Below are 22,459 nucleotides of genomic sequence, written 5' to 3'. Positions count from 1 at the left end.
GCAGCGCTCAGATGCACTGCTCCTCGTCGCGGTCGTTCAGCAGCAGAGACCACGTGTCCCCGCCGTCGTCGGCCGCGGCGCTGTGTCGGGACAGCTTGTCGGACTTCAGGGAGGACAGAGACACCTGGCTGACACGGCTGACCTGGTCCCAGGGCGTGGCCCGCGGGGAGTCCCACCGCCGGTCATCCATGCCAATGTGCACGCTGACCTGGGACGCCGTCAGGGGCTTCATGCGGCCCTGCGCCTGGGCCTCGTACCTCTCCAGGTCGGGCTTCTTATAGCTGCGAGCAAGAATCCAGGGCGTTTAAGCCAACGTAGATGCGCGCTTTTGGGTTTTTTTGCAAGGTGGGCAAAGTGCTCGCCAAAGCCTTTCAGTGGGCACAGCATGGAACCCTGAGGGCCGTACAGGACAGGGTACTGAGCTCCTAGGGCCCAGGTCACGGTCGCCCAATGGAGAAACTTCCCATCCAGACGCCTGGCACATGACAGGCTACCACTGACTCTTCTTAAATGAAAGCACAAACAAGTGTCTTTTTCAAAAAAGGAAAAGCGATAGCATGCAAGGACCCTATGTGTGCATGGCATTTTCACAAGCAGCCCTGGAGCAGAGGAACAGGGGCAGCCCGCACACGGTGCTGGGAGGTGGTGAATCACGCACTCGTGGTGCCGACCAGGCGTCACACACACCCGCCTGCACCGTCCTCCCTGGCTCTGCCTTGGGTGCACTGGAAGCTGCGCACAGCACCCACCCAGCACCAGCCCGGGGGCGCAGAGGGCAGGGAGGGGCTGTGTGGGGGAAGAGGGCCTGGCGAGCACGCAGCCGCCTCAAGGGACTCACCACTTGAGCTGCAGCGATGAGAGCACCACAGACACAGAGGAGGCTGCCATAGCCGCCGAGCCCATCCACGGCTGCAGCACGACGCCGATGGGCATGAAGACCCCTGGCCAAGAGTGGGAACACTCACACCACAGCCCAGAGGAGGGGGCCTCACTCTGGGCTGCTACCATGACGTTCCCCATCGTGGGAGTGCTCAGAACCCCCGCTGCCATATCATGACCACATGCCCACCCACCTCTGGGGCAGGCGGCCTCGGAGCCAGGCAGGGGGTGCTGTCGAGGGGACTTGGGTCTCCCCCAACTCTGGCCTTCCTGGGACAGTCCACAGTGCACAGGTGGCATCACAGGTTTTAGGGGGAGCTGCAAGGGCACAGTGAATGGCAGGCACCCTCTCTGCAGCTTTCACTTATCTTTAGACTTAAGAAGCGGAGAACATAACAAACTCAACTCTTTGTAAAGCTTCTATCCAGCCAGCCAGCCAACAGGCAGGAGCCCAGCAGGCGGAGAGAAGCCTCAGGGGTCAAAACAGGTGAGACCCCTACCTGCCGCAATGGGTATCCCGACCAGGTTATAGATCAGTGCCAGCACCAGGTTGAGGCGTATCCTCCACACGGTCCTCTTGGAGAGGTGAATGCTGGCCACCACGTCCAGCAGATCGTTCTGTCGGAGGAGCACAGTCAGGAACCCTGTCCCCGGCCCTCACCGCCCCCAGAACCTGGGCAACAGGGCGCGAGGAGACACAGCCGAGCTCACTCTGATGAGGACGACGTCAGCAGCCTCGATGGCAACATCTGTGCCTGTCCCGATGGCAATGCCCACGTCGGCCCGGGCCAGGGCTGGGGAGTCATTAACCCCGTCTCCCACCATGGCAACTTTCTTCCCTTCGTTCTGGAGTTCCTGGACCTTGGCTACCTTGTGAGACGGGAGCACCTCTGCAAAGACCTTGTTGATGCCAACCTAGAAGAAAAGGGGAGCAGCGTCAAGCACACATAGGTGACAACACCTGGTGTTGGCAGAGGGTGGCCAACAGTAGCAGAAGCCTGGCCGTCGTCCTGCCCCCTCCCTCCGGCCTCCCAAGCCCAGTGGGCGAGTCAGTCACCAAGCCCTGGACCCCAGACCCCCCACCTCACCCCCTTCCATGGTGGCTTGGGCCCGGGGTGCGTCTCCCTGCCCACCTCCCAGCTCTTCTGTCTATGCCCACCCGCGATCCTTCCAGAATAGAGGCCACCTGGTCCCGTTACTCTCCTGCCTACAGACCAGGCAGCCCAGTCCTCTTGGGATGGCCTCCACGCTCCAAGGCCCCCCGGGACCGGGTCTCTGCTCGTCTCCAGCCTCCTGCCTGTGGCCCACTGTGCCTGCCCATGTGCTCCATTATTTGGAGGCTGCCCATCCGGCCCACGGCTGCTGTGCTCTGCTGCGTCCTGGAGACGTCAGCACCCCTTTCTCCAGCCCTCTCCCTGTCATCTGAATGCTCCTGACTCCAGCATTTCCTCCCCTGGGAAGGCGGCTCCAGCCCCTGCCAGGCTGTGTCCCGGGCACTTTTCTGTCGCAGAGGTGAGCACTCGGTTCAGCCCTGGTCACTGGCCCACGTCCCCCCAGGACAGCGAGCTGCCGGAGGGAGGGCAGGCGCCCCCGGCTCCTCTCTGGAGCCTGGCACGTGGGCGGTGCTTCTTAAGTGTTTGTTCAACGGTAACCACCCTAACCAGAAAGGGGGGCGGCACTCGACAGTCCACCCTCAGCAAGGAAGGCCATGAAGGCCACGTGGAGAGGCACCGCTGCTTCCCTTGTAAGCAGCAGTTCGGTTTTAAGAGCACATGGTTCGCCTCCATGGGGAGGGCGAGTCGTTTCCAGGACAGTGCACCGGGGCCGCGGCCAGGCGGGTGCCCCACAGGGCGCTCAGAGGCGAGGGAGCTGGAGGCCCGCCCGGGACCAGCCAGTTGTGGGCGGCACCCGTGGGAGCCGAGCCGACGAATCATCCCCATCATGGCTCCCCCCTGCCCCCCTGGAAAGACAGAAACGGGGAGGGTGGAATCGCTTTCTCCAGGGCAGCTGCTTGCCCCAAGCTCCAACGTCCAGGCCCCGGGATGTAGCTTTGCCCTGCAGCACAGGGGCTCCGTGGGCTGCTGCCCAGCTCGCTGCAGCATGGAGAGAAGCGCTCGCCAGGGAAGGCCAGGGCGCGGGTGCAGCAGCACTTGCAGCCTTTCCTTGAGCTGCTCCAGGGAGCTTAGAGGCCGTTTTAAAGAAGGAAGAGCCCCAGCCCCTGCTCCCCGGCACACACCTGGGTGGCAATGGCTCTGGCCGTCTTGCGGTTGTCCCCTGTGATCAGGACCACGTCCACACCCATGCTCTTGAGCGTGTGCACAGCCAGGGCTGCCTCCTGCTTGACGGCGTCGGCGATGGCGATCATCCCGCACAGCACACCTGCAGGAGATGCCCTCAGGTAAGCCCTTGGTGGGAGCAGCGGGCAGCCCAAGGAGCAGAGGGGGCTGTGCTACCGGACAGTTTCCAGAATGTGATGCCACATGTGCAAAACAAAACACCAAGTTACATCGTATGAAGTGGTCTTGATTCTGTTTTTGAAAAATTACCCACATTTCCAGACAAACGTCTGGAAGGAACACGAACTGTTAACAGTGGCGGTCTGAGGGGTCAGGTAAGGAGTCATTTCATTTTCCTCTTTATCGCTTAGAATTTCCCCAGTTTTCTGCAAGGAGCATCTACTAGTTCACAGAGTGCCTGGCTCACAACCTGATACACGTTAGCTATTAAGATACAAGGAACAGGATGGATACAATGAGTGCCACTTCACAGTGATGAACGTCTAACGGAAAATCAGCCCTTCCTCTTCTCTTCCTACAGGAAGCATTTCTGTACAACTTCCTTGGTTTGGGGCTTTTTGGAGCGAATCTCCAGATGCTGAGGCAGGTGGGTTCTGAGGCCTGAGGCCTGAGGCCTGGCTCCTTCAGCTGGGCTGGTCCTGATCTGAGCAGCTGAGGGGGCTGCAGCTCTGGGAGGACTTCGGAAAGGACATGGTGGTGCAAGCAGGAGGAAAGCCTGGAAGAGGGCCTATTTGGTTGAAGCGTTAAAAATAATGCTTGTTGTTTGTTACTTTTTTGCCTCCATAAGCAGAGGCTACCATCGACAGAGGGAGATTCCAGTCGTCTGAGGCATAAAGGCCTAGATGGAACCTGAGCGCCAGACACGTGATCGCAAGGAGCCCCCCGGAGGGACCCGTAGCTGAGTCTGACAGGGAGCTGCTGCTGGGCGTCCAGGGATGGAGCAGGGGGGTGACTGAACCTGGCTTGGATGGAGGCGGACGCCGAGGCAAAGGCAGGCCAGAGTCCCAAGAGCGGGGAGGCCGGTGCCCCTCACTCTGGGGCAAGGAGGGACCAGGCGGGCTCAGACCCTCCACACCAAGTGAAGCAGGAAACTGGCCAGGCAGCCTCTGGATGCAGAAGCTACGTTAACAGACAGGAAGACTTATGGGGGGGAGAAGGAGAAGGTCTGTGTTTGCCAGATATCCCCAGGAGTCTGCTGCTGAGAGCGGAGAGTGAAGCGCTACCGTCGATGGCCACCAGGATGGCCGTCTGGCCTTTCATCTCATGGTCCGCCATCGCGTCACTGATGTCGCTGGATATGGTCAGGCCGTTGCGCCTCATCCATTCACGGTTCCCAATCAGCACGGAGAAGGTCTGGGGCGTCTCATCTGTTCAGAACAGTGTGTGATTAATCCCCAATCGTCCAGTCCCACTGTGGGAGGGCACTAAACACCATGGAAGCCTTTCAACAGCAAAACGTCCATTTCACTGTTGAGACACTGTACCAGCCAGCCCCTCCCAGAACCCCCCAAAGGACCAGGGAGACGTGTGGAACATGGGGGTGTGGGTCCAACCCGGGTGCTGAAAGGTCCACGCAGTGTGTGTGAAAACCTCGTAAACATATTAAATATCAGGTTGTATCATTATTTGCCTTTAAGAGGCAAATATCTGCTTGACTGTTTTCCTGCAGAGATTAGAAGCAGCAAGTATAGCTGAGGGTAGATGGCCCAGGATGCACCTGCAAATAGCGAGCCTACCTCCACGGAACGTGACAAGCTGTACCTGCTGAAAGGCCAGGGAGTCTGTCCCCGTCACCTTCTAACTCTGTGTGCCACTAACCCAGGTGTCCCCGCACAGACCACCTGGCAGCCTCACGGAAGGCTCACCCCGGGCTCTGAATCGCTAGAAGGTGGCACGGATGGCGTCTAACAAGAGACTGACACACTTCAGAGAAAACATGAGACGCGGGTTTCTTGGTCTGGGAGGGTCTCCATACTCCCACACTGCTGGTGAGGCAGCAGGCCGACACCCGAAGGCATTGGGCGGGCCATCCCCACCTGCCTTCCCCGCTGCCAGCCCTCCCTCTGGAGGTCCACAGGAGGAGGAGGTGGGAGGAGCAAAGCAGAATCCCTGCCGGGGCCTCTGCACTCTAGGAGAAGCAAGACTAACTTGGGATCAGAAAGAGGAGGCTCAAGATGATAGGTCAGAGGAGCGGTACCCGGAATCTCAGTGACATACACTCCTGTCACTGGTGCGAAGACACAGATGTATCTGGGGCGCCTGGGGGCTCAAGGGGTGAGCGTTTGCCTTCAGCTAAGTCAGGTCGTGACCCCAGGTCCCAGGATGGAGTCCTGCATCGGGCTCCCTGCAGAGAGCCTGCTTCTCCCTCTGCCTCTCTCTCTGTGTGTCTCATCTCATGGATAAATAAAATCTTTTAAAGAAATTCAGATGTATCAGAGAACACAGCAGCAGAGAAAGTACGGGCTTTCCCAGGGGAGGTGGGCTCGCAGCACCCGGCCGTGAGGCTCCCTGGTCCGCAGCGGGGGACCCTGCAGTGTGCTGCCACCTAGTGCAGCCGGGCCCAAACCCTGGCAGGCCACACACACAGACCAGGGCCGGGGATACCTGTTTCCTCGGGAACGCCGCCAACCGTGCCCGGGGGAGCGGCCTGTTTGCTCCGCTGGCGCTCGCCAGGGGCCAGGATGCCCTCCACACTACTGACTTTGCAGCCAATTCCGCAGCCTGGCACTGCCTGGAAGTCCGTGCAGTATCCCAAGGTCTCCGTTCCCAGTTCCTGTGAGGCGGGGAGAGGGGAGGTGACAGGAGGCAGGACAGACCTGCCAGGAGCCAAGAGGAACGTGGAGGGGGGGTGGGGGTCAGAGACAGACTCGGAAGGCATCGCACACGTTACTGTTATTGACCTGGTGCCTCACGACACTGGACAAGGTGCAGACCAGAAAGGCCAAGGGCAGCTCACAGCAATGCCACAAATGAAGGGAGGTGGGGGAGCCAGGAGAGGAACGAGGTTGTTTTTACGTTGCAAATAATTTCGTCAGAAGGATGGGGCAGGTCAACAGTAGCAAAGCTGCTCGGAGGCTCTCAAGAGGTCACTGCCCACCTCCCAGGCCTGGGGGGACCAGGGCGGTAGCAGGAGGACCAGAGGAGCTGCCCCACTTGGGTTGGCCACATAGCAGAGGAGGGGCCGACGGCACAGTGTCCTGAAACATCAGGGAGGGGGGTGACCTGAATGACCCCTCATAAAACACCGAGGGAGATTTCTGGAAGATTCCTTGTCAGCTTCTCCCCAAAGCATCCACACCACCTCTCTACATTTACTGACGGTCGTATTTGCCCCAACCGTTGAACATTTTTCAGGGCAGCGTCTGGCGCATCCTGCTGCTTCTACATTTACACTGAAAACAGAAAACTAAACGGGACCTTCTGTCTGCAGGTCAAAGGATGAACACATCCCCGTTAGCCGCCAAGAGCCACGACGGGGCACTTAGCTCACCTGGTTCATCTCCATTCACCGCCCCGGCTAAGGGGCTCTCTCCTGGCCACGCCCCAGCCCCGGTCACTTCTGTGTCCCCTCTGTGCGGAGTGCTTACAGGGGACCGACTCTCCGTCTGTCCCACCACTCAGCTCCCGGGCCACAGGCTAGCAGTTCCGGTCCCAAGCACAGACACCCGTCCGCGCTCCGTAACCGCTAACACTCAAGCACTTTTGTGATGATCTGGAGGTAGGACGAGCTGCACCTCCAACTGGTGCACAGGGGCCTGCGGGCCCAGGTTCTGGCGGCAGGGGGAGGGGGCTGCGGGCGGGGAGCCTGGGGGGGCCTGCCCAGGTCCACCTACCTCTTTACAGTACTTGGTGACGGCCACGCCCAGGGGGTGCTCGCTGCTGGCCTCCGCGGTCCCCACCACGGCGAGGACCTTCCTGAGGGGCAGCGTGGCCACATCCACCAGCAGGAGGACCCTCATGACTTTGGGGACCCCGTGGGTAATGGTGCCAGTTTTGTCAAACATCACGGTCTTTATCTGCGAAAACGACCACAAACACAGACGGCAGGGACTGTAGGAGCCCACGCGACGGCCGGCAACTCCCACGGGTGGCAGCACCCCTCACCACTCAGCCAACACGATCCTCTGCCCTGCGGAGGCGAAGCCCCCGCCCCCCCCCAGCTCCTCCCTGACGCACACCCCGGGCCCCCTGAAACTCGGTCTCCTGTCAGTCTCTCTCCCTCAGGAGACTTTCCGGCCCCTCAGAGTTCATCCCGGTAACTGCCGAGGGCGCCCAGTGTGCCCAGCGCCAGCCTGGTGCTGGGGGTATGATGGTGACAAAGTTTTGGGGCCGAATCCCGGGGAGCTGTGAGGGCGGCACGGCTTCCCCCCTGCCACCCCGGGATGCAGGGCTTCCCGCCCCGTCTCGCACATCTGCCCCCGCTCCTGGGGAGCTCCCGGCGGCCGAGGCCCACAGCCATTGCCAGGCCCTGGCACAGGACCCGCACCAAGTGGGGGCTCGACAAACACCACCTAAATAAACGGAGGCTCGGGAGCGGGGATGGCGTGTTGGGCCAGGGTCTCCATAAGCCCTGCTGCTGATGGCTCGCGGCCTGGACATCGGGACATCAGTGCCCTGCTGAGTGCGTGGACGCTCCCGCCTTGCGCTGGGCCTGACCACCTGGGCGTGAGGCTAGCGGGGCCTGCAGGCGAGCGCCCCACCTACTGCCCCAGCTGCCGCCCAGCTGCCTCATCTGCAAAATGGGAGTAATAAGCATCCACCTCGGAGCTGCTAATGGGATTACGCGGACCCGGTAGCTATTATCACTCCTCCCGGCCTCCGGTCTTATTAACAGAGCTGCTTTCAAGCCACGTCCAGGTCTTTCTCCTAATACGGAATTTAAGCACATACTACTTTCCCTTAAACTCTCAAGTTTCAAATAAAAAGAAAAAAAAATCACAGAGTAACAGCTACAGAGTCATCACAGCCAGGAGCGCAAGGCCAACCTTGTGGGCCATCTCCAGAGGCTTGCCTCCTTTGATGAGAATGCCATTCTGGGCGGCCACCCCGGTGCCCACCATGACTGCCGTGGGCGTGGCCAAGCCCAGGGAGCAGGGGCAGGCGATGCACAGCACCGTGATGGACGTCTGGAACGCAAACCGGATGATCACCTCCGCCTCGGAGATATGCTTGTTGGGGGTCTGCACGGAGGGAAGAGAAGAAGGCAGGCTGAGGGTTACATGAGGAATCACACAGACTTCTGATCACATCAGAACATTTCAGTGCAGACAGCGGGATCTGAGATGCACAAGGAGCTGGGGTTTGGGAAACATGAGGTGGTCCACTCTGCTTCCGTGTCATCAGTTCACACAGGTCACTTACTGGTCTCCATACCAGTTTTGCAACTTGATACTATAGGCTTTCCTCTGAGAGAGGCACAAGGGGAGGAGAGAGTCATATAAAACTCCCCGCTAGATGAGGGAGCACAGACTCCAGAAGTGGACCATGTGCATCCATGTCCTGGCCCTGACACTAATTTAACTTTCCCGTGTCAGCTCCTTTACATTCCAAATGGAGACAATAATACCAATAATGCCCAACTGGTTGTTATAAGGAGTAAATGAACTAATATACATATAAATATACATTGTACAATACCTGGATGGGAGAAGCATCTAAGAAATTTTAACTATTACATTATCAATATTACATGTTATTATTATTATTATGAAAACTTTAAAAAATGATAAGTCTCCAAGGAATCTACCCTAAGGTGATAACCATATAAGTGGCAAAAGATACAAAGATATGTATTCACAGAGGGTTTTTTTTTTTTTCTCAAAAAAAACCCTAGAGACGACCATAGGGATCTGGTTACTTAGATTCTGGGTATGAGGGCAGCCCTGGTGGCGCAGCGGTTTAGCGCTGCCTGTAGCCCAGGGCGTGATCTGGAGACCCTGGATCGAGTCCCACGTCAGGCTCTCTGCATGGAGCCTGCTTGTGTCTCTGCCTCTCTCTCTCTCCCTGCATCTCTATGAATAAATAAATAAAATCTTAAAAAAAAAAGATTCTGGGTATGATGTGCATAATGAAATATCATGCAATTGTTGAAATGATGATGCATACCTATACTTATTGACACGGAAAGATACCAGCAATGCTGCTAAATAAAAAAAGCAAGTACAAAATGGCCGGTGTTGTGACTGGGTCAGTGCAAAATTATCTGACCATATCTCTATCTAGCCTTTCAACATCACTGGAAAGATGTTAACCAAAGTGTAAGATATCGTTACTCCTAGGGATGGGATTTGTTTTTTTTTTTTTTTTTTTTTTTTAATTTTTTTTTATTTATTTATGATAGTCACAGAGAGAGAGAGGCAGAGACACAGGCAGAGGGAGAAGCAGGCTCCATGCACTGGGAGCCTGATGTGGGATTCGATCCCGGGTCTCTAGGATCACGCCCTGGGCCAAAGGCAGGCGCCAAACCGCTGCGCCACCCAGGGATCCCTAGGGATGGGATTTGGAGCCATCTTCATTTTCTTCTATTTTTTCTCCATTGTTTCATTGTAAACCCCAAACAAACAAAATATGGGTCTCCTTTCCAGTTACCTGGTGAAACATACGGGTATTACTATTTGCCTTCTGACATCTTGGTTTATCTTGGTTTACTTTACAAAATGGCGGGTGTCTCTGGAGCACAGTCAGGAGACACTATATTCCCTTTAATCACAGTATGTTTTCTCTTTAGTTTCCATCTATACTTTATTCCTTGGTTTTGAAAGGCACAATTCTAAAATACGGTGTATTAGTAAAGGGCCATTTCATCTCCATTAGAAACAGTTGGATTTAGATAGAGGGACATTGTGTTTAAGACATAATGCAATTTCCAGAGATAAAAATGATGCAATTAAAAAAAAAAAAACAACCCAGCAATTCTCATCAGAATAACCCGGGTCATTCTGATGGGACTGGGTGGACTTCTAGAGGCTGACATGAACCTCTCCCTACAAATGACATTTAGACAGCAGGGTCATAATATCTTAAAGGAACATGCAGTACCTCATTTGCCAGCGTCCTCCCTGATATTGCGGATAAAAACAAAAGAAGCCAAAGTAAGATGGAAAGGCAGGGAACAGCAGAAAGCCACACATTCCAACTTGTTTAGGAATGACGTTTCCCACAGCCACATGCCAATGGGTAGCTCTCCCACAAAAGCAGAAATCTGAGGGGTCAGGTGGCGTAATAGCCACTGGCAAATTCTAGGAATATGGTCAGTCATAGGTTACCCTTAAAAGCACCGAGGTCTCCTTAGATGTCAGAAAGAGTTTAACTTGGACATTTTTCATTTTAAGATAAGAAATTTGAGAAAAATGACATCTTAGTAAATGACATGCGCCCCACGATTTAAATATGCTTTTAATTATGGGTAGACTTTTTAAAGAAAAAAAACCTCCATTTCATATTTAATTTCTTATTCTACGGCTCTAAGGTAAAATATGCATTAGGTTTGGCTAAGTAGGAGCTACTCTAAACCAGAAGATAAAACACTGTTTCCCTCATTGTGCAGTTATCAAATGTGACTCCAAGTGGGCCATTCCCTGTTGATGTACATCATGGTTTCTCAAGCTCAGCACGACTGATTCTTTGTTGAGGGGGGCTGTTCTCTGCCTCGTAGGATGTCTGGCAGGACAGCCTCCCGGTCTCTACCCACTAGGTGTCAGTACCATTTTCTCCCCAGTCAAGACAAGCAACAACGTCCCCAGACATTGCCAAATGTCTCTGGGGGCAACAAAATTACTCCCAATTGAGAATCACTGCTGTGTATAGTTCTTACTTCTCAACCAAAAAAGGATTTTTTTTTTTTTTTTGTATTTTCCACTTTTTTTGGAAGTTTGATAAAACTGTATTTGGTAAGATAGTATTCATCATCTACTTTTTAATTCAAGAAAGTCTATTCCATTGTCTCTTGTATGTTTAATAAATATTTAATTATTAAGAAGCTATTAGCCTTGTTTGGGAAGCCACAAGGTGGAAGATGCTATTGACAGACACAGTGAGCAAAAAACATATTTTTCTTAAAATCTGTTAAATGATATTATCACGCCATCAAAATTGTGAAGTGACCTATGATGTGTGTTTCACAATCCCAGAAATGGCCAAAATCACATAATGTAAATGTTTTAGGCATTACAACCGAGAGCTAACTGGTGTCTATGAAATCATCTAACTAGAAGCAAAGGGCATCTTTAATTAAAAACTTGCAGAAATAGAGTGACTGATGGTCCTATCCTGGCTACGATTTTGCTGCCAATAAGTGAAGCAAGCAAATAACTGTAATAGGTAATTAAGGCCCAGTGAATCTAAGATATGACAGAATAGGATTAATGGCAAGAGATTATTTAAAACACAGCAACCATAATGCCCAAAGCATTCAACTTACAGGAAAGTATTTCTGAACAACACCAAAATCGATAAAACCGATTATAATCCATACCACCAACGTCAACGTTGAAATGATGATGATAAATGGGACAAAATATCCACTAAACCGGTCAGCCAGTTGCTGAATGGGTGCCTATGGAAATAAAACACCAAGACCATGGGAAATTACAATCCGCTAGGAAATACGCCAGCACAGGCATGGGCGAGCCCTGGGGTTGAGCCCCCTTGTTAACCACGCTGACTAGTCACTCTCTACTCGGCAAAATCGGCCTAATTCTATGAAACTCTTGGAATAACTTCTAAAATGAGGAAGCCAGTCATAATGACTTTTAAATTTCTTCAGTACCTTTGACATCTGAGCCTCTTCTACCAACTTCACGATCTGAGCCAACGTGGTATCGTTGCCCACGTGGGTGGCGGTAACGAGCACAGAGCCATGTGCATTCATGGATCCGGCGATCACTGTGCTCCCGGGTTTCTTCGTGACGGGCATGGCTTCTCCTGGAGGTGGGGACGAGACCTCAGCTGTCAGCGCTCAGGGACCCGGCGATGCCGTGATACCCCCCCGGAAGGAATGCGACACACGCCGCCTCACCTGTGATGAGGGACTCGTCCGCCATCGTATTGCCCTCCAGGACTTTCCCATCCACTGGGAACTTTCCCCCGGGGACCACCTTGATGACATCGCCCCGCTGCACCAGCTCCATGGGTACCTGCTCCTCTCTGCAACAAATACCACTTGAGTTACACACACGGCCGCAAACTGCAGCTCGACCCTCTTGGTCGGCCACCCAGCTGGGCTCTAGACGAAGTGTGGGACTGGTGACACGCTCTGCACTTCACACTGGGCAGCGGTACCCGGCTCATCTGTTCACGTTCAGGTTGAGTCAGTGTTTAGTGTACGGCTACTAGAGGGCAGGCGCCACACTGGGCCCTGAGACTGCAGCGGTGAGGACGACAGCGAGTCCCCGGCCTCGGGAACGAACGCTGCTTCTGCAGAAGCAACAGGTGACACACAAGACAGTCCCAGGTATTAAATGTTGTGATGCAAATAACGTACTAAAGGGCTTCTTTGGGGGTCGGGGGAGAGGGATTGCCTGGAAGATGAACTGAGACCTGGATGTCAAGAGGGGCCAGGATACAGGGCTAGGTCACACTTGCAGAGAAAAGAAAACCAAAAAGAAGGTTTAAAAAGAAAAACTGGGGGGTCGGGGGGGATGCTGGCAAGAGGCCCAAAGGGTTGGGGTTGGCTGCGTGGGGGAAAGGTGACTCAGGGGCTGGTGGAGCCAGCAGCTGGCCAGCTGGGCAGGGTGAGCACATGAGGCCAGGAGGCAGCAGCCCAGGTGCTTCCCCAGGGTGCTGAGTGGGGACCAGAGGGGCTGCATGGGAGGCTGTGGGCCAGATGGGACGTGCGGGCCGCAGTGTGTGTGCTCTGGGTGCCAGGGGCTCGGCCCGGGACAGACGGATGCACGGTGGGGCTGAGGAGAAGGGCGGGCTGGTGGCACAGCCCACAAAGGTCACCAGGGGACCGCCACAGGGCCATGGCCGCCGCCGCACGCAGTACCCCCGGCCTTTGAATGACATGGCTTTGACCATGCGGGTTCCGTACAGGCCGGTTTGCCAGAAATAAATACAGTGCCCTAAATACGTTGTCTCTTCCTTCTGATTTTCTCTGGCTTACTGTATTCTAAGATTACAGTATCTACGGACACACAAAATAGGTGTCATTCAGCTGTTTATGTCAGCGGCACGGCTTCCAGCCAACAGCAGCTTACCAGCCGTTAGGTTTTGGGGGTTGCAGGTGCACCTGGATTCCGACTCTGCCGGGTGAGTGCCCCCACCCCCACCGCTGTCCAAGGGTCACCTGTGTATCACAGGGCAGAGAAGCCAGCACGGGCTACCCCGCACGCTCCCTTCATTCTAGAGACGACATTCAAACAGCACAAGGACTTCCAGTAAGCTGCCTACCGAGGTGCTGAGGGAAACGTTTACAGAGTGCATGCTGTGCACAGCTTTACATTTGTTTTTCTCACTGAATCTTCCAAAGTATATGAGGTAAGCAATATGCACTCCATTTGGGCAAAAACCTGCAGATTTCTTAGAAAGGAGCAAGACTGGACCTACATGCCCATTTCCTTACATGTCACTTGGTATAAGTCTCTAAAACTTGGCAACCAATGGGGCGCCTGGGGGCTCAGTCGGCGGAGCGTCTGCCTTCGGCTCAGGTCGTGACCTCGGGGTCCTGGGATCCAGCCCCTCCCGGGGCTCCCTGCTCACGAGTCCGCTTCTCCCTCTCCCTCTGCCTCTGAGAGCTCTCTGCCTCTTGCTTTCTCTCAGACAAATACATAAAATCTTTTAAAAAATATCTTAAAAGACAAACAAAAAACTGGGAATCAAATGTGCAGACATATTTACATCAAAAATTTTTTTAAAAATCGTGCAGAAGCATCTTCTGTAAAATGAGGATTCAAGAGCCGTCCGCACCCACAGTCCAGCTCCGCACCCCATGCTGTATGGCTGTGAGCACACGGCTGCAGCTATGCGTAGGGTGACAGGCTTGGTGCCACGTGTGCCACGGTGTACCCAGGGACGGGGCCACAGCAAGAGCAGAGCGGACACGGCCCTGCCCCAGGAGCGGAGTCCTGTTCAGGGCACTGGTGACTCCCAGGCAGTGGTGCCATCCCGGCCAAATCCTTCCTACGATGATCCTGTTCCAGGGTTAACTGAGATGATGCGTGTTCGGCACTCAGCACAGCGCTGCCTCGCAGTGAGTGCTCAGCCAGGGTCATGGCTCGTACTGCTGCCACCTGCCGGGCCTCTGTGCAGCCGTGCGGCGCGGGGCTGGAGTTCCAGCAGGACAAAGTGGCACCTTCCTCTCGGAGGCTCACAGCTCAGGCGCCACGAGCGCAGTGGCCACGACACAACGAACAGGGTAGGAAAGGGAGAGCCTTTAAAAGGAAAAGGCGTGGTGCCCTGAAGTCTCGGGTCCGGGGGGCGGACACCAGGGACTGTGCTGGGGCTAGGCAGGCGGCACGAGGGCAGGAGCAGGAGTCTCTGCTGCCTGCTGCTGCTCCTTAAAGGGCTCGGGGGTGGAGACGCCCAGGCCCGGCACCTCCGAGGCCCGTGTCCATGACCCGGAGACGGTGCCTGTCAGCCCAGGTCCTCACTTGGCAAGACAGGCCGTGCCAGGGGGGCGCCTGGTCACTTGCGGTGGGACTAAGGGCAGAACCTCCTCCCCGCTGTAACTCAGCTGCTGGGTTAGAGGCTCACTTCCATGCGACTGAAGGGGACCCCATTGGACATGGGTGCCTTTCTGAGAAAACCTTTGTGGTGCTACTCCCTGACTAATCTAACTTTGAATTTCCCCTTTGATCGGATGGACCATATTTTTCTGAGTCTAGGCAGCTTAACTTAAGGTAAACAGAGCTTTATGGGGGTGGAGGTGGCTCCCTCTGGGGAATTCCCAGCATTTCTTCTTCAGAAGCTTGTATGGGGCGCCCAGGAGGCTCAGTGGCTGAGCGGCTGCCTTGGGCTCAGTGACCCTGGGTACCGGGATCAAGTCCCACATTGGGTCCCCGCAGGGAGCCTGCTTCTCCCTCGGCCTGTGTCTCTCTCTCTGTGTCTCTCATGAATAAACAAATAAAATCTTCAAAATAAAAAAACCTGAAGCCTGTATCTCCCCAAAACGCCCTGTTGTGGGGACACACTGTGCCCTTCCTAGCGCTTCTGCTTCAAGAGCTGCTGCCAGTGGCCTATCCACCACACCCGTCTCCTGCCTCCCCTCCCTCCTCAGCTAACACAAAGGAGAAAGATAAAGCTGAGAAGAGAACAGCCACTAGCCTAGGTGAAATCTGTAATTGTTTTCCCCACAACCACAGAAGACTTCAATGCAGGAGACTGGGGACCAGCTCACACAGCCCGTGAATGTCAAGCACAAACACGGTGACGTCTTTAACGTTTCATGGTCATTTCAGTCATTCAACTGGTAATCTGAGCACCTGCCACCTGGGTGTCCCCAGGCAGGCAGAGCAAAGGCTTCCAGAGGACGGGGCCCCCAAGCGGAGCCCTCAAGGACAGGCAGCCAGGCAAAGGGGAAGAAGAAAGGTACGGGGCAGACTGGAGAGGCTCCCCTGGGAGCTGCCAGTGGGGTGTGGCCAGGACAAGACAGCGGGATGATGGCAGCACGAGGGCTGAGTCCGAGAGGCAGGCTGGGGCAGATGGCGAGACTCACATGCACACTGGGGACACAGACTTCATCCTGAGGACAGCTGGGAATTGCTGCAGGGTTTCCAGCTACAGAGGAATATGATCCTATCTGTGCTTCCAAGAGATCACTGGCTTGAACGTGGGAAAATATTTAGAAAGAGACCAGGCTGGAAGCAGGTGGCCAATGCAGACCCCATTGCAATGCCGCAGGGGACAGAGCGGTGGCAACAGGAAGGGGCAGTGGATGGGGGCAACCAGAGGTAACCAGCGCCAGGCTGGTCACAGATGCCCCATTGCCCAAGACTTGGGATAGAAAGAAAGGACAGGTGTTCCTGGCAGAGGGACAGAGGGAGGGACAGGCCCAAGTCTCAGTGAACGGAGACAGCTGAGGTGAGACACTCTGTTGGCCCTCCAAAGGCGCCACAGGCCAGCCTACACTAGCAGAAGCCCGACGGCCAGGCCCCAGCACACCTCCCGTTACAGAAGGTCAAGCTCCTCGGCAGGGTGGTGTATGGCCCTGGCTCTGGGAGAGCAGAGTGTGGCCACGGGCCTGTCACCGCCCACAGCCTGGAGCACACGGTCCAGGAAGGGAGGATGGGAACCATCACCCGGTCGGGCAGACAGCAACTGTGCCTCGCAGGCCTCAACTGACGCGCTCCGAGCACACGGCCTGCCCGCGGCAAGGCCAGAATGAACCCTGGTATTCTGGGCCCTCGCTCAGAGAATGGTGCCACCACGTGATGATGGTGGTAGTGGGGCCCATAGTATGTCCACAGCCAAACACTAATCGCCCTCTTTGGAAAAGAACTGAGCTGTGACTGGGGTAGCCCCATTGTCCTTGGGCATTTCCAGCAGCTCTGCCTTCCGGCAAAGATGCACGTCTCCTCCTACTTGAATCGACAGAGCAGCCCCTGTGGCTGTGGCCAGTACTCTCAGAAGCACTTTGAAATGAAAGGCAGCGAGGAAACCATGGCTTTGGTCCCAGTCTGGACATTTCTGGATCTCAGAAACCCTCATGTCATTAATTTATAAGGGAGTGTGTAAGTCTTAATTTGTGCAAACGTCCCTATTGCTAAATACACCTTCCAAGTCAGAATGTGGAAGGGTCATGAGCACAGACCCCGGAACCAGGAGCCTGGGTCGTATCCCTTTCAACACCTGCATGACCTCGCGCCAGTTGCTTAGCTTTTTTGATAATCAGTTTCCTGATCTGCAGAATATGGCTAATAACAGTCCTTTCCTCCTAAAGTTTGTTTTCAATTGGATTTAACACGAAGAGGCTAAATAGTGTCTGGCAGACAGTAAATGCTATAAAAGTTCCAGCAATAGCGATAATAATCATTATCATTTTTAATATCTGCCAACCTTAGGGAGAAGAAAAAACACTTCTCCCATTTGCATTCTTTGGCCAGTGGAAGCCCCACCTCCCAGCCTGTGCAAATCCTCCAGATCCTGCAACGAAGGTCCAGCGCGCAGTCCGTGCTCTTTGAGGCCTCCCCTGACCACCTCCAGCCCTCCCCTCTGCATTCTGGGGACACTGCTCACCCATCCCTCTCCTCTGTCATTTAGAGCACACACGCCACGCCGAAGTCCTGCACATATTGTCGTCTGTAGACGCCTCATTAGTTACCTGGCTCCAGAGGGTGGATCTGACCCCTGCATGCCTTTGCCCATCCCCACAAGGTGTAACAGCATGAATGTGGTCAAGTCTTGAGGTGTATTACACAGATTAACATAAACTGGTCAACAACTCTGGATGACGAGAACCCACCTGAGGATCAAGTTGTCCTCGCCAAGGGTCACAACGGTGGCTTCCGTGGCTTGGAGAGACATGAGTTTGGCAAGGGCTTCTGAGGTTTTGCTCTAGGAAATAACCAGGATGGAGAACAAGAGCTTTCATACGCTGACCCATGCAAAAGCAGACCAACACTCGCCAGGCTGGCGTCACGGAGGCTGGAGTTCTAGGAAGCCCCTGCAGAAAGAAGCTGACCCCTTAACACAGCCACGGCCATGTCCAAGGGCTCCTCCGGCACGGAGGATGGAGATGCTATGCACTGCCATCCACGCTCAGCCACGTCATTGCCACGCTAAATGCACAATGCCACAAAGTTCTAGGAATCACATTTCAGCTGACAAAATAAAACCAGTTTGCCTATTACTTTTTTTAAGGTTCAGTCTAATTTTTTTTAGAGCCTGAGTCCTATTCTTTGATAGAATAGGTCAAAATGTGGGTATAATGCAAGGTGTTAAAAATGGCAGGTCCCTAGAAGATGGAAATGTGGATTTTTAGACTAATAAGTCAGTTCCATACAAAGAGGTGGTGTGAACGCTGGCCTGAAACCCAGGGTTCTTTCTATTACACAATGCGCCTCAACAAAGGTTTCAATAATTAACCAGATTAGCTGGGATTTCAGGAGTAGCAACCAGTGGGGAGATTAGTGATCAGAACACCTAATTATACATAGGCTTCACATTTCTTTAAGTCCTTCTCTAGCCTGCTCTAAACAAGCTCTAAACAAGGTGTTCGGGTGAATGAAGGTCTCTATTACCAAGGAAACGGTTTTTCACCCGAAGCCGCAGTTACCTTTGCTATGTGTTCCAGCCACCGCCCCAGGGCAATGAACACAAAGAGCATGGGGGGGGTGTCGAAGAAGGTCACAGGGCTCCTCTCCGCCCTCTCAGCCACGGCCACCACCAGGATGACGAGCGAGTAGGTGTAGGCGATGCTCGTGGCCAGCACGATGAGCACGTCCATGTTGGCTGCCCTGTGCCTCAGAGACCTGTAGGCCTGGACGTAGAAGTACCACCCGCCAAGGAGCTGGAAGACAGGTGGAGAGAGCACAGCTCCACAAGGGTGCCCAGCAGTCCCACGAGCAATTAGAGACCCAGAGGCCCCTCACGGCTGCAAACGCCTGGATGGTATTTTCTCCTCGGTGAGGCTCACACAGGAAATGTGTTTCCCGATGCACAGGACCAGTGACCACAGGAACGGGGTCCTGCAGGACCTTTAAAACTCAGAGCACATAACCTGAATGTCCATCAACAAAGAAGGTGGCAATGGGGACACAAACCATGGTTGATTTATCCTGTGAGCAGTGCGATCTAGTCCTGAAAAGTAACGTGCTAGATCTATGAACCGCTGGCATGAAAAATGCCCTGTAATGCACAGTTAAGTGAAAAAGCCAGTTAGAAATCAATTTATCTGGTATGATCTCATTCCAGTTAAAAAATAAAAAGTCTAGGTGTCCGTATTATGTGAGCACATACACACACACACACACGCACACACACAAACAAGTGTGTATTTTCTCTGCATAGATGAAGGTCTGTAACATGCACGTCCAGCTAGTAATAATACGAAGGTAATCCTGGGGAACAGGGTATGATTCCAGTGAAAGGATATCTTCCCCTTTGCTTTCTATTTCAGCATGGTTTGAACTGTCGACAATAAATATACACCACATTTGTAATTAAAAAGAAAATACAGGAAAAAGCAAATCCAGCCTACAAATAACTGCCCTCAGATAAACTAAACATTCTAAAGTTAAGTCCAGAGTTTTATCTTTTACCCTAAAACAGAGGGAGAAACACAGCTAGCTCCTGACTATCAGCCCTAGAGTGGCGGTCCCATGGTGCTTGCTGCTCCCGGGAGTTTGATCACCGACAGCCCTCTGTGAACGTGACGGTGACACCAGATCCCTTGACGCCCACCCCCTCCGCCCCCCGCCAGTCTTAAGACAGGAAAGAAAGCCCCTGTGGGGCAGCTGCGATAAAGCCAGGCTGGAGGGCTGTGTCTGGCCTGAGAGGGCAGAGGTTTGCCTCTTTCTGATACGCACCTGGACAAAGGTACACAGGATGAAGAAGATGAGATTCAGAATGGACAGTCCTGGAATGACGTTGTGGTCCAGGACCATGGACTCGTGGGGCGTGCTGCTGGGCACCAACATGTAGATCATCAGACCCATCACAGGGATGCCGAACACCAGGCTGCACAGAAAAGACTTCTTCCACCTGCAGAGCAAAGCAGTGACCCCGACCTCTTAGGTATCCCTCACCTTTCTGGGACAGACAAGCAGGGGTGTGAAATGAAGGGAAGGTCCTCTCCTGACACCAGCCACCTGAGAGATCGCCCACAGGTTTAATGTCGTAGGGACCCGCAGACAGCCCGCCTGCCTGAGGCTGACCCCCTGCCTCCTGTCTGGGGGGGGGGGAGGCAACCGAGGCCCAGGGCAGAGCTCCGCCCCAAAGAGGTTGAACATCTGGGTCCACAGGAACACCTACAGCTCTTTTTTCAAAATAAAATCTTTGGGATCCCAGGAAAAACAAAAGCAAAACTGTATTAGCCTGAACTTCCTTTGACACCTGTGATTTTTGAACTATTACTTAACACAGTGTGAGGACTGGAAAGCCGTCTTGATGAACCGCAAGGTTTGAAGTGGGGCTGACGGGTGACAACTGTGGTCTCGTGTCAGCGTCTGCGGGAACCCCACCGCGCGTCGTGGAAGCTCTAGCACGCCTCCACTGGGGTCTGCAAGACGCAGTCTTCCACTCCCGGGAGGGCCCGGGGCCCCGAGGATCAGCCCCTCGCTAGCTTCCCAGAGTGCCCCTCCAGTCAGTCCCGGCCTGCTCCAGGCAGGCTGACCGGAGCAACACAGGGGTCCCCGAGGGCCACCCGCCTCCATGCCCCAGAACACCCTCTCTGCACCCCTGCCCAGCCTCCCAGGCCCAGGTCACGGGCCCTGCTGGCGTTTTCCCGGGCGCTCCGAGCCCACGGGATCCGCTGCCCACCTACGGGCCCTCCAAGGCAGGGATGGGCTGCCATTGGTCCCCCGCACCTGGCAGAGTGCTGGGCTGATGCTGGCGCCCTGCTGTGTGCTGAACCCTTGCAACAATGAACGAGCTCAGGCCTCCTGCTTCCTAGGCCAACGGCCGTGGTTCCTACCCTCAGAGCCACCTCTAGACCCCATTCAAGGAAAGGCCACTCTCTTCCTCCCAACTCCAGTTGGACCCCGGCCAGAGGTGGCCATTTCCATGAAAATCAGCGGAGATGAAATGAAATTAGAAATTTAGTTCCTGTCATACTAACTGCTCAGTAGCTGGCGGCCACTGTACTGAGCAGTGCGGGCCTAGAGCACTGCTGACATCGCAGGAGACGCGGAGGGCTGGCTCACGGGGGCAGCACAGATGTCTCCCAAGTGGAGGGTGCCGCAGGACGCCCACGAGCACGGAGCCCGTCAGGCCCAGCGAGGGGGACACCCACAGGAGCCCCGTGTGTCTCTCGGTCTCTTCTGTTCTACCTACTGCTTTATTTCCACCTTGTGGTCCAAGTGATGCGCGCTGGGGTTTCTCTGGGCCGGGGAAGCATGAAAGCCGATTTCCTTATTATTTAAAAAGAAAGAAGTGAGAAACAGGGGGAAAGCACTTGGTTAAAACATGCGTTGGCAGAGAGCATTTTACATCTTTTGAAATTAGCAAGTTAATCAAAAACTGCCTCAAAAGACTGTATTGGTTTCTTGGCAATGGCTTCTGCACCCAAATCACACTGCAAACCCTGTCAGAGGTCCAGCCCCATCTGCACTCAGGGACGGCGCCGTCCCCAAGGGGATGGCCTCACATGGCGACTCCCGTTTGTTCTGAGGGCAAAGGTGGCAGGTTCTGGGAGAGACTTCAACATGCCCCGAGGCTCATCGATGGCTTTGGCGGGCCCGACCCGCTGAAATCCCCACGCGCACCCGTCACCTCACCGTGCCCTCACGCAGACCTCACATGGGGAGAGCAGTGTCCGCCACAGAGCATGGCGGGGAGCAGAGGCCGGAGCCTGTGGCAACTCCTCTGATTTTCCAACCGAGAAACAACTGGACTCTCCCATGAGGAAGCCGGCCTAGCAGAGGGGTTAGACTCAGGGTAACCCACTACCTGCATCCTTTGGTCTGTGGATACTTGGTACAGACCTAAATAATGTTTATAATGACAATCAACTGATTAAAGCCCATGTGCCAGCTGTCTGGCTGGTACTGAGGTTTCCCAGGGAATACCTGCAATCAAAACAATAATATCCCTCTCTTACCCATTCACTGATTTTCACCTCAGATTGTCTGATATTTTCTTTTAATTTTTTGGCTAGCTATATTTTCTTGTTTTTCTACAACAATTCTAAATCACCGTTTTTAAAAAGGTGGGCTATCTCTTAAACTGAAGCACAGCGGACACACGGTGTCACATTCCTTTGTGCAATGCTTTCTGATGAATGACTTACCTCAATAACTTTGACAATATCTCGCGGACCGATGATTTCAGGATCGAACTTCACGTGGGCTTTGCTGGTGGCGAGGGCCACAGAGGCATAGGTGATGCCGGCCATCCTCGTGAGTTTGGACTCTATGTTGTGAACACAGGACGCGCAGGTCATCCCCGTGATCTGCCGCACAGGAGGACAAGATCACTACTCACCCAGGGTTGAGAGGATCCGTCAAGGCACACGGGGTTGGGTTGAGGCAGCCAGAGCCCTTCCTCCTTCTTCGGCACCGTTCCCACGGCTCTGGACCCCCACCTGCAGAGCCCGCGTGCAAGGTTTTCACCCAGGATGCTCCCCCAGTGGCTGCGGGCACGTAAACAGTGGTTCTTCCCCAACTCAGGGGCAAGAGACGTAGCCGGTC

The 22,459-nt window shown here is 54.4% G+C and overlaps 1 protein-coding gene across 1 annotated transcript in view; it reads right to left on the bottom strand.

Moving 5' to 3' along the window:
* Positions 1 to 7: 7 nt before the first annotated feature.
* Positions 8 to 22,459, bottom strand: part of ATP7B (ATPase copper transporting beta) — a 33,594-nt gene continuing 11,142 nt past the window's right edge. The window contains 17 exon segments of the mRNA NM_001025267.1: positions 8 to 281; positions 839 to 941; positions 1,380 to 1,497; positions 1,591 to 1,794; positions 3,116 to 3,258; positions 4,400 to 4,543; positions 5,781 to 5,949; positions 7,010 to 7,192; positions 8,162 to 8,356; positions 11,596 to 11,730; positions 11,944 to 12,098; positions 12,193 to 12,320; positions 17,575 to 17,666; positions 18,388 to 18,621; positions 19,640 to 19,814; positions 21,105 to 21,181; positions 22,060 to 22,221. Coding sequence (NP_001020438.1) covers positions 8 to 281; positions 839 to 941; positions 1,380 to 1,497; positions 1,591 to 1,794; positions 3,116 to 3,258; positions 4,400 to 4,543; positions 5,781 to 5,949; positions 7,010 to 7,192; positions 8,162 to 8,356; positions 11,596 to 11,730; positions 11,944 to 12,098; positions 12,193 to 12,320; positions 17,575 to 17,666; positions 18,388 to 18,621; positions 19,640 to 19,814; positions 21,105 to 21,181; positions 22,060 to 22,221 — 2,691 coding nt within the window.

The sequence above is a fragment of the Canis lupus genome, chromosome 22 (genome assembly GCF_011100685.1).
Source record: "Canis lupus familiaris isolate Mischka breed German Shepherd chromosome 22, alternate assembly UU_Cfam_GSD_1.0, whole genome shotgun sequence".
Lineage (NCBI taxonomy): Eukaryota > Metazoa > Chordata > Mammalia > Carnivora > Canidae > Canis > Canis lupus.
Note: the sequence above shows the minus strand (reverse complement) of the source record. Positions and strands in the feature narration are given on the sequence as shown.